This window comes from Scyliorhinus canicula, chromosome 3, assembly GCF_902713615.1.
Source record: "Scyliorhinus canicula chromosome 3, sScyCan1.1, whole genome shotgun sequence".
Classification (NCBI taxonomy): domain Eukaryota; kingdom Metazoa; phylum Chordata; class Chondrichthyes; order Carcharhiniformes; family Scyliorhinidae; genus Scyliorhinus; species Scyliorhinus canicula.
Genome location: NC_052148.1, coordinates 190,708,290 through 190,727,248, shown reverse-complemented (window position 1 = coordinate 190,727,248; position 18,959 = coordinate 190,708,290). Strand labels below are relative to the sequence as shown.

The window sequence follows — 18,959 nt, the reverse complement described above, 5'->3', positions numbered from 1 at the left end:
TTTCATGGCGGGCGGGAGCGGAGAATCTAGCGGGTGCCAAAAAGCTGGAAAAACGGTAGCGTAAAAGCACGTTGTAATTCTCCCAATGGCGGGTCAATGGTGGATCAGTCTTCCCACTTGCTGGTGGCGTGAATGCCATTTGCATCTCATGATTGCTCATTAAAATAGCTAGCCGCTGGTATCCCATCAGACCTTTCAATCGTCCGCCACACTGGTAGAAACCCGATTGATAAAGAGTATCTTGCACATTGCGCTGCTCTACGTTTTTCGGGCAGACTGGTTCCTACTCTCCATCTCTATGCTGAGCTGATCTTCATGGACATCAACAAGCTACTGGACCCATGGACCCTCCTATATCACCGAGACGGATCAGTAAAGTGCCTGGGGTTGTGGAGTACAGCAGTCCCCTTCTGCTAGTACCACACACCAATATCCACCTCGGCCGCACTGTGCTGCGGAATCATGCACCAAAGTTTCAAAATTCGACTGGAGGTGGGCTGAGATCTGAGGTGTAGTGCGGGTAGGGTGGAGTGGAGTGGCGGGGGAGGGGGTTGGTGGAGGGTGCCCTGATGAAGACAAAAGGGGGCAATATGGAAGGAGGGCTGTGCAAAGGTGGGGGAAAGGATGAGGGTTCACAATGGCAGGCAGAAGGGCAAGGAGGTGGATGAAGATGATGAAAAATGGAAGGCAGAGAGACAATGGAGGGAAGGGAAGCTGGACCCTGACAAGGCTGCATGAAAAGTCCACAATCAAGGTGGTCAAAGGGATTCCACATCAGTTGCTGGAAGGGGATACATCAAGAGTCCAGATGCGGTGGGTAGAGGTCCAAATGGGGCATGGAAACCTCGCAGGTGATGGGTTCGGTGGGAGGGAGGTTGAATAGAAGAAGATTTCTTGAGGCTGCTAGCCTGTTCCCTCTGGGTTGCTGACATTCTGATTAGTCAGGTGATGGCAAGTTGACTGGAGAGAGTAATACGAGTGTGCTGAACTGATGTTTAAATGTGATGCCGGGCCCTTCGAACCCACCAGTTGACGGCAGGTGGACAAATCAGCTGCCAGGAGAGTCAGAGGGGAACTAGTCTGTGCATAAATAATGAGGTTCCATTCACAGAACCTGGCACAGTATCCCGCCATTCTGGCCATCACCAGAGCTGCTCACCTCAGCACTTAGTCTCAAAATCAGAGAATTCCACCCATTTGTTTCTGTGTGGCTGAGAACACTCAGATTCAAACCTATGTGAAAATGCACACACTTCAAACAGATCCTTTAGGAGAGTTCTCTACCTTGATTGTGTTTCAGGAAAACAAATAACGTACTTGTTAAATGTTTTTATAATGGAGGATGTCTGAAAATGTTAAATGGGTCTGGTCACCAAGCACTTTGCTGGCACCTAAAAACGAAACAAATCCTCCTGTAATCGCTTCAGAAACAATTGCAAGTAATGAAGTTTTATTTGTACTGGTACTTGTATTAATTACTTAATAAACTGGCCAGAAAAGAGGCAGCATGGTGGTGCAGTGGATAGCACTGCTGCCTCAAGACGCCGGGTTCCCAAGTTCAATCCCGGCCCTGGGTCACTGTCCGTGTGGACTTTGCACATTCTCCCCATGTTTGCGTGGGTTTTGACCCCGCAACCCAAAGATGTGCAGGGTAGGTAAATTGGCCATGCTAATTTGCCCCTTAATTGGAAACAATGGATTGGATACTCTAAAAAAAATTTTTTAAGTAACTGGCCAAAAAAAATAAATTGATCCTAATCCTTCTGTATCCTACTTTTGTCTATATGTGCACTTATCCTCTCATTTCTACCCTTCACTAGCGGTGATTGATGTAACATCTGCACTGTTTTGTGTTCCAGGCACCTCACTGGCATCAATGGTCATGTCTGCTGATCACCCTGGCCTTACGTTCACACTCAGTCTTGTGCGCAGTGAACCAACCTACAACCAGCCAACACAGCAATGGAGTTTCATCTCCGATTTTGCAGTAAGTTTACTATGTTAAGGTATTGGTGTACCCTTTCCCACATCCTCACTCCCTTGCATTCTCCTCACTACATTCCTGGCTTCAGGGATTGAATATCGGGTGCTGCCAATGTTTCACAGCTGCTGCCCTTATTCAATGCTTCAGATTTAAAATTTTCACCCTGGTGTTTAAATCATTCACTTCCCAATGAACTCTTTGCCTTTCTGACTTCTGTATCCCACCCACTCCTGACTCCAACCTTGGCAGCCATGCCTTCAATTACATTATCTTCCTTCACTTGATATTCATGCTTCTCCTTATGACTCTGTGAAGTGTCTCAAAAAACTTTCCATATTCTAGCTGCTTAGATAACCTGGAGATTTATTGTTGCGTTTGTTAACAAGCATCAGGCGCCATTGCAGGGTGCGTACCTGACAGGACAGCTGTGTTAAAAAGATTGCGCATGTTGAAATCCACTTCTTGTTCCATGATATCAGGGGAGTTTTGCTGATGTTTTGGAGGTTGTATTCCATGATTCTTCTCACCAAACTTGAAGACATAAGAAATAGAAGCAAAGGTAATCCATTCGGCCCATCAGCGCCTGCTCTGCCAAGCATACAACCATGGCTGATATTCCATCTCAACTGCACTTACCTGCATTCTCCTCATATTCCTCGATTCCCTGAGAAACCAAAACCTATTGATCTCAGTCTTGTATACACTCAACCATGGCGTAGACAATTCTCCGAGTGAGTCATTTCTCCTTGGGTGGGATTTTCCAATAATGGGGCGATGTCCCCACGCCCACGAAAAAATGCGCACGAATCACCTGAAGAAAGTCAACGGTGATTCTCCAATTTGCAGGGGGCTAGAAGGGCCCCGGAGTAGTCCTCCCAGCTCCGGCTGCCAATACGGGGCCCTGCACCTCCGGTCGGGGGTCGGCGCATGCCACCCTGCGTGATATGGCCGACCCACACCGCGGATCGGCACCGAAAACATAGGCCCCCCCCCCCCCCCCCCCCCCCCACATTGTGCGCGCCCGCAGATCGGTGGCCTCTGATCGGTAGGCTGACTGTCCTGGAGGACCCCCCTCCCGGTGAATGATTCCTCCACCCCTCACCAGGGCGGTCGTGGACTTAGTTCGCAACCGTCACGCCGAGTTCGCAATGGGTGGAACCATGAGAGAACCACGCCGTCGGGAACTCAGCCAGCTGCATTCGGTGAATCGCCGTGGGGGCCTCTTTCAGTGGCCCCGACCGACACTGCGTCGACAGCGCGTGTTCGTTTGTCGGCAATTCTCCGGAGATTGGAGAATCATGGGAGCGGTGTGGGGCCCGATCTCAAGTTTGACGCCCATTCTCTGCTCTCGTGCCGAGCGCGATTTCGGCATGGAGGCTCAGAGAATCCTGCCCCACATCGCAGCTCTAATTGCCCACAGAGCCCACAGACATTGTGGGCGGGATTGACTGGCTTTTCACGCTGGCAGGAAGTTCCCGTCCCATGCCAGCACACGGGTTTCCCGGCCGTGATGAGACCAGTAGATCCTGCTGGCGAGCTGCCTTCCCCGCTGAAAAAAAACCTGGATGGGCGGTCAGTAAATCTCATCCCGCACCTCCCCAGATTCCACAGCCAGGGGAAATGTCTTGTCCATGTCTATCCTCTTAAAAATCATGTATGTTTCAATTAGATCATCTCCATTTTTCTAAACTCCAGGAAATAAAGACCCAATTGATTCAGCCTCTCATCATTGGATAGCCCTCTCTTCCCAGGAACCAATCTAGTGAAGATTTGCTGTATATTCTTCCTGAGATATGGGTACCAAAACTACTCATCACTTGAGGATAGAGTTATCACAAAACCCTGCCTTTCTTGGCTTCCAGCCTCACCATTGTGCTGATATGCATGTACACATAAATGTATTTAGTTGCATATCAAGGCACATAGCTACCAGTACAACCTCCAGCCATCAGGTGGCATCAGACATCCATCATATGACTGGAGACACATGCCATTTAGTAGTAGGACGTACAACAGGATAGTCGCATTTAGAGTAGCTCCAGGAGAATTCACTGAATTTGTTTAGTAACTTTGTCTGTGTACTAATCTGTTAGTTATCTTTCCATGTGTTTGCTAATAAATCATCTTTCTAGTTAAACAACTTGATGGTCTGTGTTCATCATTACAACAATAGGATCACTTAACACAACAGCCATCACCAAAGGCCTGCAGCAATGGTACCTGTGTGAATTCCAGCATTGCTTCCTTCATGGTCATGATTGGTGCAGGCTCAGTAGCCTGCTTCCTGCCTGTGTTATCTCCAGACTATTGTGTACATGCTTTGGCAATACACAGGGAGAATGATTTTAGAATTTACAGTGCCGAAGGAGGCCATTCGTTCCATCAGCCCTTACAGCCCTTACAAAGAGCACCCTACTCAAACCCACTTCTCTACCCTACCCCCATAACCCAGTAACCCCACTTAACCTTTTTGGACACTAAGGGCAAATTAGCATGGCCAATCCACCTAACCTGCACATCTTTGGACTATGGGAGGAAACCGGAGCACCCGGAGGAAACCCACGCAGACACGGAGAGAACGTGCAGACTCTCCTTCACAACTCACACAATATTACTTTGATATGAGCTATTATTCTCCTTACTGATACCCCCTTTTCACTGTCACCCCACGTGTTGGGTGGCTGATATACCAGTGATCCAGGGTAATCGCTCTGACAATGTGAGGGTGCACTATGGGCACTCAATCTGTTGAGCTTGTGTGCAATGCTGCTGTGTGTAGTTAGTGGACTGTCACTCAGCTTCCCAGATCTTATCAGCTCACTAAAGTGCTTAGAGCATTGGACCCACATCCTCCTGGTGACTGTCATAATATCCACTCATGTATATAATGAGGTGCAGACAGGCAGTGATTGACACACAGGATGACCAATGAACACACAACACAGAACAACCAATCACCAGACAGAACACCACCATGATAAAGCTCACAGGGCATTAAGACTCTCCCTCTCTCAGGACCCAGCTACTGAGACAGTCAGAGTACACAAGCTAGTGAGCACTATCACCATGCGGTAGCTAGTAAGACTGGTCAAGCCAGTAAGAGATCATCAGTTAGTTTAGTAGAGTGTCAACCCACAGCTGAATATGTACAGCAGTCCATAGTTAAATAAAACCGTGTTGGATCATCAGACGTTTGTTTCTAGCTTCCCTGCATCCAGTTGCAGTCAACGTCAAACCAACCTGCCTAACACATCAGTGACATTCTGGATGCTCACCTTCTCCTCTACCTCCAGCCGTGCCTGTGTGGTCTCCTGGAGGGGTGGTGGGCCTGCAATTTCTCCAACCACATTCTGGGAAGAAAACCTGCTGCCTCTTGGTCATACCCCAATAAAAATTCCAGGGAAACATCAAAAAACTTAAGGGCCACACATATTTCTCTCTAATCTGCTTGACTCTGTGCCAGTTTGTACATGGCTCAGGTAACAAATTAGAAAGTTCTGTGTTTTTGTTTGGAGCCTAACTCCTCAAAAGTTCTCCATAGAGTCACTACTGTGCAGAAAAAGCCATTTGACCTATCGGGTCTGCACCAACCCACTGATAGAATTCCCTATCTCGACCCATGCCCCTGCCCTATCCCCGTAACCCAACTTAACCTGCACATCTTTGGACTGTGGGAGGAAACGGGAACACCCGGAGGAAAGCCACACACACGGGGAGAAAGTGCAAACGCCACTCAGACAGTCACCCAAGGCCAGAATCAAAACCAGGTCCCTGGCCCCTGAGAGGCTAGTGTTTGAAACAAATCTGTTGGAATTTAACCTGGTGTTGTAAGACTTCTTACTGTGCTGACCCCAGTCCAACACTGGCATCCCCACACCCTGAGAGGCAGCAGTGATAACCGCTGTGCCACCGTACCACCCCTTATAACAGGACATCATTCCTCATTCTACCTGTGGCATAGGTTCGTGGATCATGACAACTGGGTTCTTCCCCTCCTGCTCCAATTTTGTCTCCAGCAGCAAGAAGATGTCCTTCGGGCAACAGAACTTTTGAACTCCCGGTCATGGCTGCAGAGAACAGCTTCTATCTGCTGGAATATTCTGTCCCCTTACCACACTCCTCCTCACTCCCCGCACTCGAATGGCTTCCTGCATCGTGGTACTTAGAATTGTTTGCCTATCCACCCTGCAGTCCTTGTTCTCACTCACTCAGGCAACAGGTACCATATATCTGTTGGTCAAAGTCAAGGGCTGAGCTTCCTCCGTCACTGCATCATGACTGCTCATATTTGCCTGACTCATAGTCACATTCTCCTGTCTTTGACCATTGACCAACTCTGAAGTGCCAATTAATCTCAGGGGTGTGACTGCCTCAAAGTGTCCAGGTAACTCTCCCCATCCCTGATATCTCACAATATCTGCAGCTCAGACCCCAGCTCAGAAATTCGGAGCTGAAGTTCCTGGTGCTGCTGACTCGTCATACAGAAGGTCGTCTGTTGTTACAGCCTTCTCCAAAACCCTTAACAAGCTCAAGGCATCCCACCTGCACTGCCTTGGTTCTCTATCCTTATTTACTGTATTAGTTAATTTAGTAACGTCATATCTAGTTCCATTCTCCTAGCTGGGAATGAACATAAGAACATAAGAACTAGGAGCAGGAGTAGGCCATCTGGCCCCTCGGGCCTGCTCCACCATTCAATGAGATTATGACTGATCTTTTGTGGACTCAGCTCCACTTTCCGGCCCGAACACCATAACCCTTAATCCTTTTTTTCTTCAAAAAACTATCTATCATTACCTTAAAAACATTTAATGAAGGAGCCTCAACTGCTTCACTGAGCAAGGAATTCCATAGATTCACAACCCTTTGGGTGAAGAAGTTCCTCCTAAACTCAGTCCTAAATCTACTTCCCCTTATTTTGAGGCTATGTCCCCTAGTTCTGCTTTCACCCGCCAGTGGAAACAACCTGCCCACATCTATCCTATCTATTCCCTTCATAATTTTAAATGTTTCGATAAGATCCCCCCTCATCCTTCTAAATTCCAATGAGTACAGTCCCAGTCTACTCAACCTCTCCTCGTAATCCAACCCCTTCAGCTCTGGGGTTAACCTAGCGAATCTCCTCTGCACACCCTCCAGCGCCAGTACGTCCTTTCTCAAGTAAGGAGACCAAAACTGAACACAATACTCGAGGTGTGGCCTCACTAACACCTTATACAATTGCAGCATAACCTCCCTAGTCTTAAACTCCATCCCTCTAGCAATGAAGGACAAAATTAATTTGCCTTCTTAATCACCTGTTGCACCTGTAAACCAACTTTCTGTGACTCATGCACTAGCACACCCAGGTCTCTCTGCACAGCGGCATGCTTTAATATTTTATTGTTTAAATAATAATCCCGTTTGCTGTTATTCCTACCAATGGATGAAGAATATTCATCAACTCCTGAAATTAAAACAAAAGGAATAAAAAGTAGCACCTCTTTTCCTCTTTTCAGTGAATGCCCTTTTGCACTCACATTTCTGACTGGTATACTCACTTTATGAAGCAGTTGGTTCCCTAAACACTCTCTGTGCTTCAGATTTGTGTGGGAGCAAACACTATCTGTATGGAGAATTTAAGACTCGCACCAAGTTACAACTACTAAATCAACTTCCTGCTACACTAACACTTATTCAAGCAATCACTTTCAGCTGATTGTCAATTAACTGTCAGTGCCACTGACAGGCAGTTTAAATTTAATACATATTTACATAGAATTTACAGTGCAGAAGGAGGCCAATCGGCCCATCGATTCTGCACCGGCTCTTGGAAAGAGCACCCTACCCAAGGTCAACACCTCCACCCTATCCCCATAACCTAGTAACTCCACCCAACACTAAGGGCAATTTTGGGCACTCAGGGCAATTTATCATGGCCAATCCACCTAACCTGCACATCTTTGGACTGTGGGAGGAAACCGGAGCACCCGGAGGAAACCCACGCACACACGGGGAGGATGTGCAGACTCCGCACGGACAGTGACCCAAGCCGGGATCGAACCTGAGACCCTGGAGCTGTGAAGCAATTGCGCTATCCACAATGCTACCGTGCTGCCCTAGCTTAAATAACTTACAGTTTCTTTTGCAATTTTAATGTTCCACATGTTGATCTAAATTATAGCTTGAGAAATACATTCTGGTTCAGACCGATGAAGCCACGTTCTATTTTAAATTAAGATTTTCTGGGAATTCTGTTGTCTTTCAGGGATCAGAATTTGCGATTGCACACCCAGTAATTTTCTGTGGAAAATTATGGGTGGGATTTACCGGCCTCGTCACGCTCAACTTGGTGATGCCAGGAGGCCGGTAAATCTCGCAAGAGGCCCCTCGTGAGATTCGTGATGCTCGAAACATCTCGCGTGTTTCAGCGGAAACTTGCAAGACGTCGCGATTGGGGTCTCGCCTTCACTTGGCGTGATCCAGATTAGCATATTTAAATGAGCTATTAGGCTGATTTAAATATGTTCCTGTCCTATTCACCCAGCCCCCGGGAACTAACGGCCTTGCCTGAGAGACCTCACCAGGGTGCCATTTAGCACTGTTTTCCACAAATGTGGGCCAGGCATATAGGCAGTTGTTGGGGGGAGGTCTTCCCTACCATTAGAGATCTCTAGATGGTCGGGGACAGGGCAGGATGGAATTCTAGCACTCCCGCTGCCAGCCTGGCACCTTGGCTCTGCCACATGGGCACCCTGGCAGTGCATGGGTACCACTGCCAGTGTGCCTGGGTGGCACTGCCAGGCTGCCAGGGTGCCAGGGATCGGGTCTGGGGTGCCTCACCCATAGAATGTGGAATGAGAGGGGCGGGGGTCAAGGACCCCATAGGAGATCAGTTGGGTGCAATGGGCGGCTCCGGAAGCCGCTCTGATTTGTGAGTACTCTTGATTTAAATGCGGCCTCAGCTAGGAGTTCCCCACTGAGGCCAAAATTAAACGGCAAAGGGCTGTTGAATAGCGGTGTCTTTGTCGGTGCTACAGGCGCCGAGAAATACCCCGCGTTAATGCACCCGAAAGAGGACTCTTTTTGTTCCGTTAAACCATGCCCTATGTATCTGTGGCCTTAGTAATTGACCTTGTCATTTAACGAAAGCGCTCCATCTCGTGGCTGGCCTTAGAATTGGTTAAATTTTCCCAATTAGAATAATGAAGTTGGTATTTCTGTCAAAAGAAAGAACTGTCTTTTATTTGGAACATTTCATATTCGATTCCCGGCTGGGTCACTGTCTGTGTGGAGTTGGCACGTCCTCCCCGTGTGTGCGTGGGTTTCCTCCGGGTGCTCCGGTTTCCTCCCACAGTCCAATGATGTGCGGGTTAGGTGGATTGGCCATGCTAAATTGCCCGTAGTGTAAGGTTAATGGGGGGATTGTTGGGTTACGGGTATACGGGTTACGTGGGTTTAAGTAGGGTGATCATTGCTCGGCACAACATCGAGGGCCGAAGGGCCTGTTCTGTGCTGTCCTGTTCTATGTTCTATATCTTCAGAACATCTAAAGTATTTCACAGCCAATTAAGTGTTGTCGATGTTTCAATGTAGGAAAACTTGGAAAACAGGTTGTACTTAACCAAACAACAATGGGATAAATAATCAGACAATCAGTTTTAGCGCTGCTGATCGAGGGGTAAATATTAACAACTTCACTGGGGAGAACTTCTCTACTCTTCATCAAATATTGTTATAATAATCTCTTACACCCAATTAGAGGACAGTCAAGGCCTTCTCATCAGAAAGACCACACCTCCAACTGTGCAGCACTTCCACAATAGTGCAGTGAAGCGTTTGTCTAGATTACATGCTCAAGCCTCTAAAGTAAGATTGAGCCCTGCCTTCTGACTCTGAGGACTGCAGCTATTGAGCAAAGGATGCCACGGCTGAGACTTGCAAACATTGGTCTTGAGGATCAATTTTATAACATAATTACAGAGGAGATAGGCTATCGAACAAGAAACACCTTGCAGTCCATGGTTGTATCTGTTTGATTTTTAAATGAATCTGGGTTTTCACGTCCACTATTCTACAATAAATCACCAAAAATGATTGCAGCCCTAATAATTATTTCAAATTCTACACTGGATGTATGCATTTGAACCAGTGTTGAAGAGGTTTGCGCTCCCAGCGTGTAAGTTTACTATTCTCACCATCTACATGTCTCTTTGTTCTTTTTCCTACTCCAGATCAGGGATTATTCAGGTACATATACAGTGAAACTGATCCCATGCAGCTCAGCACCGAACCTGGAGTACAATCTGCCAATTGTCTGTAATCCACGAGAACCCATTACGTTTGATCTGGATATTCGATTCCAGCAGGTATTGTAGAATGCCTGGAGACATTTGTCTGCAGTTGATTTAATGTACATAATATAGGTACTATGGTATAGTGTCTAATATCATAATCTCATATCATTGACAGAAACTATGATGTAAAATTTTGTAATTCCAATGTAATTAACTAAAAGTAATATAGTATAATTTAACAATGGCAAGAAGCTAATCACGTGTTGCTCTTATTCTTTGTAAAAGGTGAGCGACCCTGTGGCTGCTGAGTTTAGCCTGAACACCCAGATGGTCTTACTATCCAAGAGAGAACTCTGGCTGTCTGATGGCTCAATGGGATTTGGAGAAGGAACAGACGTTGCATTTTCTGAAGGTTTGCTAGCACTTGCTATACAGCTAGTGAGACCTCCCTACACATACATGCACACCATCGAAGCTACCAGTAAAGAGATGTTTATTTCCGATTAGCATACTGGTATTGCAGAGTCACCCATGCAGACCTGATATGTTCTGTGTCTGATATCCTTCTGTAACTGCCAGATTAGATCTGCGAGATTGTATTTTCATGACTAATAATGCCTGTGTTCCCCAGTTTGATGGTTCTGCTGCTTGCAAACAAAATAGATGATAAAAAATGTTTTCAGGTCTTCCAACACTTATCAGGTCGAATTGTTACTGGGGGAGATTTGACAAACACAGATTCAGGAATTTCTATTATGGATTTTTTTTTTCATTTGCAGGATGTGGGCATCTCTGGTTAGACCAGCATTTATGCCCATCCCTAGTTGCCCTTCAGAAGGTGGTGGTGAGTTGCCTTCTTGAACCATTGTAGTCCTTGAGGTGTAGGAACACACACTGTGCTTTGAGGGAGGGAGTTCCGGGATCTTGCCCCAGCGACAGTGAAGGAACAGTGATATATTTCCAAGTCAGGGTTGTGAGTGACTTGGAAGGAAAGCTCCAGGTGGTGGGGTTCCCAAGTATCTGCTACTCTTGTCCTTCTGGGTGGTAGTGGTCGTGGGTTTGGATGGTGCTGTCTAAGGAACTGTGGTGAGTTACTGCAGTGCATCCTGTAGATGGTACACACGGCTGCCACTGTTCGTTGGTGGTGGAGGGATTGAATGTTTGTGGAAAAGGGAGCAATCAAGCGGCTGCTTTGTCCTGGATGGTGTTGAGCTTTTTAAGTGTTTATGGAGCTGCACTCATCCAGACAAGTGGAAAGACTTCCATTACACTCCTGGCTTGTGCCTTGTAGATGGTGGATGGGCTTTGTGGGGGGTCAGGAGGTGAGTTATGCGGCATAGGGTTCCTAGCCTTCAGCCTGCTCTGGTAGCCACAGTATTAATATGGCTAGTCCAGCTTCTGATCAATGGTAACCCCCAGGATGTTGATTGTGGGGGATTCAACAAAGACAATCCAATTGAATGTCAAAGGGCGGTGGTTAGATCCTCTCTTGTGGGAGATGGTCATTGCCTGGCACTTGGATGGTGCGAATGTAATATTGGGATGCAGATTTGTATCGACGATTCCTCAAACTTAGGATCCCTGGTCAGGAGATCAGAAACAGATCCACAATTGGAATGAATAAATTTAAGGGTGAATGAGCAACTGATCCTCCAATTCAGACCAAGAGACAATTTAAATGTATTTTAATAAAAGCAGGTCAGTCATTCTCACTGAACGTGTGTAGGCCAGGACTGGGAAACGTTACCTAAAGATGGTAGAATGTTACCTCATCTAAAAAGGATCTGAGCTTAGTTACAGAGAATCCAGGAAAATATCTGGATCAATGTTCGCCAATGTCCCAACCACCATATCAGAGTGAAAAGCTAATCTGATCCATTCTAAATTATAACATTGCAGCTGGATAATTGGGTGAGCTGCTAGTGTACAGGGATTTGAATCAGCTTGCGTATTGAAAGCTTCAATATCATCACATGTTACAATCCTAAGCATCTCTGCCATCCAGCAGTATGGGCCAGATCGATTTCTCGGGATGGGTGGCGATGGATTTAACCCAGAAAATAGTTAGCATTTGACAGAATGACCCCGGCAGAGAAGGCCTGGAACACACAAAGTGAGCTTTAACTGGTGATTAGCACTACCTGGTGGGACACCCTGCCCCCTTGTCCCCAAAGAGATGCGGTTTGAGAATTGGCCTGTTCGGTTACATGAGGATCCATAACAGAAATTCCCAACCTGAGTAGACATCATCCCTGAATCGAGGGAAGCTGCCGACGACAAAAGTGTTCAGCAGTGTAGGTGATTTTACCTCTTAAATTCAGGGACCGAGAATTAGAATTGACAAAATGATATCCAATGTTTTTAATGAGGATTCTAAACAAAATAGTTACAATGAAATGATACATTCACCCCTCAGGTGGTCAATCTGAGCTGGCTGTAAGTCACAAATATGAGTGATCTTTGATCAAGATCTTTCTGTCAGGTTCACCAAGACTGCCCATCGATATACATATTCTATCTTTTTCTTGTGGGACTTTTCAGTGGTTTACATACCGAATACAGTTTTTCTACGTACAAATTATTTAGTTGGGTGCATGATTGGCTGTTGGTTGGTTAGCGTATTCCCAAGTTGCGCTTAGCCATTAAGGACTTTTTCCTGTCCATTGTGATTACCTGTGGCTGATTGAAACCACGTATCAGACACGTTCGGTTTCCACTGCGCTGAACTTGCATTAACGTTTTCCTGATAACTAACTGGAGTTTTTATGGACATTTTCCTGAAGTTGTAAGTTATTTTACTAAATCTAGTTTCTTCTGACGTTCTTTTATCGTCCCCTCCTCGTGTGTAAAAGGTGCTTTATAATTTCCACAGAACTGATTGAGAGGTTGGGATAAAATTGTGCAAGCCACCATTAGTCCTCAGTTGGAGTACCGTGCGCAGTTCTAAACACCCATTATACCACAGTGGTTAGCACTGTTGCTTCACAGCACCAGGGTCCCAGGTTCGATTCCCAGTTTGGGTCACTGTCTGCACGTACTCCCCGTGTCTGCATGGGTTTCCTCCGGGTGCTCCGGTTTCGTCCCACAAGTCCTGAAAGCTGTTAAGTAATTTGGACATTCTGAAATCTCCCTCTGCGTACCCGAACAGGTGGCAGAATGTGGCGACTAGGGGCTTTTCACAGTAACTTCATTGCAGTGTTACTGTAAGCCTACTTGTGACAATAAAGATTATTATTAGGAAGGGGTTTAAAGCTATAGATATATTTATATAGTATATATCTAAATTATCTCTTATTCTTATTATACTTTTTTCTAAAAGAGGCAATGTGTCAATCCTATGCGAATAATACCAGGGTGAAATGCAGTGCTGTGGGGAAGGAAACAGGATTGCTGAATTAGTTTTGAATTGCTCGAACAGATTGTTGGCTAGGTGCAATGGGCTGAATGGCCTTCTTGTGTTCTCTAAACATCAGTAGGTATTTTGTTTTCATTCTCTGTCTCCTATGATTTTTCTGTTCAGGTTCACTCATTTATGGACGTGTCATGGTCGACCCAGTCCAGAACTTGGGCGATTCTTTCATCTGCAACATTGAGAAGGTTTTTCTTTGTACTGGTGCAGATGGATATGTTCCCAAATACGGTCCAACAAATCGTGAATTTGGCTGTCTGGCTGACTCCTCATCTTTGTTGTACAGGTTTAAGATTCTGGTATGTTGGATTCTGTTAGTTAAAGGGAAGGAAAATGGAAATGTAATTCAAGTTGCTTATTCGCAATTAGCCATGCATCAACCTGAATTCTCTTACTTTCCTCAGGACAGAGCTCAGCCTGAGTCCCAAGCTCCAACCTTTGGTAATGTCCCCTTCGATGCCAAGTTGGCTATTGATGCCCCCGATGCATTACCACTTGTGAAACAGCCAGGGTCTGATGGTTTTAGCTTTGCTTCTGCTCCACTTTTCCAGGTGAATGTTTGATGTTAACCCCTGCATTCCTGCTGGGTTTTAGTTTACTCTTATGCTGTGAATGCCAATTGTTTGGAATGAAGGATTGGACAGTTTGTAATGGTTTATTTTGGCAAGTTATTCCAACTCATTTAGGGGAATCGACCCTCTTATCCTGTCTTCCAATGCTGTTTCCCCTAAAATGCGACAATTGAAGGAACTTTGCAATGATGCAGCCCGTTGGAGGTAATTGTGCGCAGTGCTTTTGCTGCTAAAATCCTCCACCCACTGAGGGGATCATGTTTATCTAACTCATAAGGAGATATAAGCCAAGGCCTGGCCACAGATTTAATTCCGAAGCATGTCATGTGATGTCACTGATTGGCAGGCTGGCCCTCAATCAATGGGGGGAGTTTGTCAGTGAAGGTCACAGCAGAAGGTCACTCTACGCCACGTACATGACTAGGTCAGGACTGGCAGGGAGGGCTATCGGTTAGGAGGGAGAGAGTAACCGAGGGGGGAAGGGAACATTGATTAAGGGATTGATTGGGGAGGAGGAGTCATTTGAAGGATGAGATGGGGAAGGGTTTTGTTTGGATGGGCTGCTACTCTGAAAGGGGAGGTTGGGGCCCTGAGGCAATGGGTGTTGGAGGGATTGTAATTGAGAAAGATCACAGGCCCATCAGGATGGGGAATACCTTGAGGACAAGGAAGTGGATCAGAGTTTGGAGGTTGGACATGGGCACATCGAAGGCCTCATTCTGGATGGGCATTGAAATCGGTGGATTGTGATCAGAGACTTTAGCAGGGAATGTCACTGGGGATGCCTGATGGAGGTGGCTCCTCTGGCAGGCACCTGAATCCAGAATCCCCCACAACCCAAAGATGTGCAGGTTAGGTGGATTGGCCATGCTAAATTGCCCCTTAATTGGAAAAAATAATTGGGTACTCCAAATAATTTTTAAAAAATGTTTTCAAGAAGTAGACATCGCACATAGGGGTTCAAAGGTTATTGGGGGGGGGAAGCAAGATTAGACTATTGAGTTGGATAACCAGCCATGATCATAATGAATGGCGGAGCAGGCTTGAAGGGCCAACTGGCCTCCTACTGCTCCTATTTTCTATGTTTCTATCCAGGAGGTGGAAGTGAAGGCCCACCTCCTGAATCCACCAAGCCGTCACCTCGGTGAAATTGTCAGCTTTCCATTTCGGAAACCTGGGTGACCAGAGTTAGGATTAAAATCCTGAATGATGATGATGAAGTTGCTTATTTTAATTAAAGATTTAACCCACTCCCCTGGAGCCGGATAGCTCTCTCCCCAATTTCCAGCCTCAGTTTAAGTTGGAAAAGGGCAAGTTGGAGGCGGACTCGAATCAGGAAACAGAATTTTCAGACTTTCATTCTTCCCCGTCCCAATCTTGACCCGAACCCAGCCAATATTTTAGCTTAAAATTTAGCGACTGAGTCATTGTGCAGAGATGGTGAACGGATAAGACATCATTAAAGCTGCTCTGCAACGGTCAGATTCACAATAACGTCAGTGGAACGTTTGAAAATTACAAAGAGGGCAACATACATATAGTATAACAGAGGCCGTGAATCTCTGGGATCGGCCATTAAAATCAGGATGCGTGTTGGCTGTCAGACCCATCGCAAGTCTTTGGCCCCGCCTCACCGGCCATAAAGGCCCTCCTGCCCAGAGTGGGCGGGAACCCTATTATTATGCAGAACCCCTTTTTTGCATGTAGGTGCTGTATCTAACTGCTTCTTGAAAACATGCAGGGCGGGATTCACCTGAAACATTTCAAAATCTGGTTTTGGGCATGTTTGGTGGGATGTTTCGCAATGGGTGAAATGCTGAGATTGAGACAGCTATTCAACGGCACTTCGCCATTTTTCTGGGCCTCGGGAGTTTTTCCTGCACTTTGAAAGTTTTCCAACACTGGGGAGCTGAATTCACCAGCAGGACCAGCTACTCACAATTAGGGGAGCCATTTTGAAAGGCAGCCTTCACCTCTACTAACCCCTCGCGCTGTTAGGGTGGGATTTTCAGGGTTCCCAAGTGGCACTGTCATAGAGCCAGTGTACTACCCTACACTGGGCGGAATTCTCCGCTCCCGCGCGGAATCGGGAAGGCCGTCATGAACTCGGCCTAGTTTCACGACGGCCTCGGAGGCCGCTCCTCGCACCCTATATTCACCCCCACTCCAGGGGGCTAGGAGTGGCGCTCCATACATCTCGGCCGCCGGGCCTTGACGCTTGCGTCAAGGCGGCGCGCCGAGAATGACGCAACGGCGGCGCCTAAGTGACGTCAACCGCACATGCGCAGGTTGGCCGGCTCCAACGAGACGGTGGTCCGAGCACGGCACCTGCTGCACAGAGGCCGTCGGGACACGTATGCCCTTGAAATGTAGAGCTGGTCGATTCTGGACGCTCCAACCCCAGGCCTCACAAAAATGAAGACGCTGGAGTCAGGCTGGAGAGTCAGCCAGACGTCCACCAAGTCAAAGAACCCGACCAGGTTCCTTAACTTCACCACCGCACGAGAGCTGCACTGGGTACTAAGGCGGTCCTTTGTCCCGAGGGTGCAATTAAACCCCCCCCCCCCAAGGATGATGCACTCACCTGTGGCGATGGTGCCAAGATGAGTGGACACTTGTTCGAAGAAAGCAGTCTGCTGCTGGCCAGCCTGGGGAGCGTAGACATTCACAAAGTGATGTACCTCAACCCCCTCGCAGACCGTCAAATGCAGCAACCGGCCTGGCGCTGGCTCCTTGACCCCCAATTTCTCCGGTCCAAAATGTGGGGTCAAGACAGCCACCTCGCCTAAACGTGAGGTTAGGTGACTCATTTAGACCCCCCCCCCCCCCCCCCCCCGGCCACTCCGGGAGTCATGTGGCTTTGTCTCCCGGAGCGGTGTGGATTTCTTGCAGGAAGCACGCCGCATACTTCCCGTTCCGGAGGACGGAGAAGCTCTGGAGCCTGCAGATAACGTCCCTGCTGCCGTTAATGTTGATGCTGGCTATGGTCACCTCCATGTCAGTAGTAAAGTGCGACCTTCACCTTTTCAGTGCTCAGAAGGAGCAGAGGGGCCCTCAGGAGTCCGGTGCGGAAAGATTCTAGCCAACGCTGCTCAGCTGCGTCCGCATCTCCCGCATCTTTAACGTAGGCGTGGGAAGACCAGATGAGCAGCGCCAAGTCCGACCACCAGTCAAGGGCTAGCTGCACTCGGTTTCGGCGACCGCGGTTTGCATGCAGAAAATCCCGGAGTTCCCCTCTGGAGATGAGAGGCGACCCAGTGTCGGCCACGAGGGAGTCCACCATCTCGCTGCTGATGGACCCAAAATCATCCACCGTGCCCCCCACCCGACAACCGTCCTCCTCCGTCTGGGACCGAGTCCTCTGCCACATTGAGTGTGGCAGATGGCACGGTCCCAGCAACCAGCCCTGGGTCTGCCTCAATCCCACCCCCTGGATCGTCGACAGACAAGTTCCTCGCAGACTCCTCTAACTGCATCAGGCCAGAGGGAGGAGGCGGCTCAGACCCCCCCTCCTCTTGCGACGCCGGGCCACCGGATAGACCCGGGGACAGTTCCGGAATAAGCTCCGGGGTGGAGATGGGGACTACCAGCATTGGAGGCTGGGATGGAGAGGGGAGGTGCTCCTCACTACCATCACCCAATGACCCTGAGGTCAGGGAGCCGTCACAGCCCTCCGTCGTTATAAAAAGGAACGACACAGGGGTGCAAAATGGCACCGGGCGGAACGGGCCCTCGGGGGTCTCTCTCGCATCCGGCCCCGAAGCGTCCTGCTCAGGGGCTGCGACAGTTCAGGGGTCGACAGATGATGGACTTTGTCTAATCTCTTCCGGGGGCTCGTTGTAATGTCGAGGGGCAGGGGTCGGGCGCCACCCGCTCTGTTCAGGTGGGGTCATGATGTTTCTCCCCCCCCCCCCCCCCCCCCCCCCCCCCCAAAATCCAAGGAGTGGTGATGCTTGCCCTGCGCCAAAGAAATCTCTCTTCCCTGAACACTTTGCCCACGGGTTCAAGATGTTGCCGTCTTCTGCGCCAGCCTTTCGTCAATCACTTTAATTGACAAAATAGATAGTGGGAAGGGGGTTGCCAGGGGAAGAGCGAGGTGCAATGACGTACTCTCCCCCTTGGAAGGTATGCGGTAGAGCAAAGCAGGGAAGGGAAGAGAAGGGAGAACAAGGAGCACTGTTGGAGGAGGTCAGCGACACAGGAGGGTGGGGCACCGTAGATGGAATGGTGCCCGAGGGGAGAGACTTCTGAGACCCCGGGTGAAGCTGGAGGGTGGGAGGATTGGGGATCTTCAGCCCAGGAGGGGCCCAGCAAAAAACACAGTTCGTGCCCCCCCCCCCTCCCCCCAGGTCACCACACTGAGGTAAATGACGCTGAAGTCTTAAAGAAGTCTTCAGTCCAAGTAGGGCTCAGCAAAATACAGTCTGTGCTCCATCCTAGAACAACCACCCAATGGAACCAATCTCCTCCCTGCTGGTGTAAGGAATCTTCAGCCCGGGAGGGGCCCAGCAACCACTCAATATTCCCGTCCTGGAACAAGCTCACCAGATGGATTGAGGAAGGCCTGACAGTTGGGAGAACTGGGCAGGGCCGGGCCCTCAGCCTGGGAGGGGCCCAGCAAACAAACAGTACAAAGGGGCATTACTCCCACCTTGCTGGCTCTCTGTACAGCAATCTCATTCCCTTGCTCTGTGAATCAGACCTTCAAAAAGCAGAAA

At 48.2% G+C, this 18,959-nt stretch overlaps 1 protein-coding gene across 1 annotated transcript in view; it reads left to right on the top strand.

Moving 5' to 3' along the window:
• frem3 (Fras1 related extracellular matrix 3) overlaps nucleotides 1-18,959 on the top strand; it is a 248,885-nt gene that overhangs the window by 226,519 nt on the left and 3,407 nt on the right. The window contains exons 19-23 of the mRNA XM_038791914.1: nucleotides 1,860-1,987; nucleotides 10,198-10,332; nucleotides 10,546-10,672; nucleotides 13,781-13,968; nucleotides 14,074-14,220. Of these exons, the coding sequence (XP_038647842.1) occupies nucleotides 1,860-1,987; nucleotides 10,198-10,332; nucleotides 10,546-10,672; nucleotides 13,781-13,968; nucleotides 14,074-14,220 (725 nt within the window). The remainder of the gene's footprint in view (nucleotides 1-1,859; nucleotides 1,988-10,197; nucleotides 10,333-10,545; nucleotides 10,673-13,780; nucleotides 13,969-14,073; nucleotides 14,221-18,959) is intronic.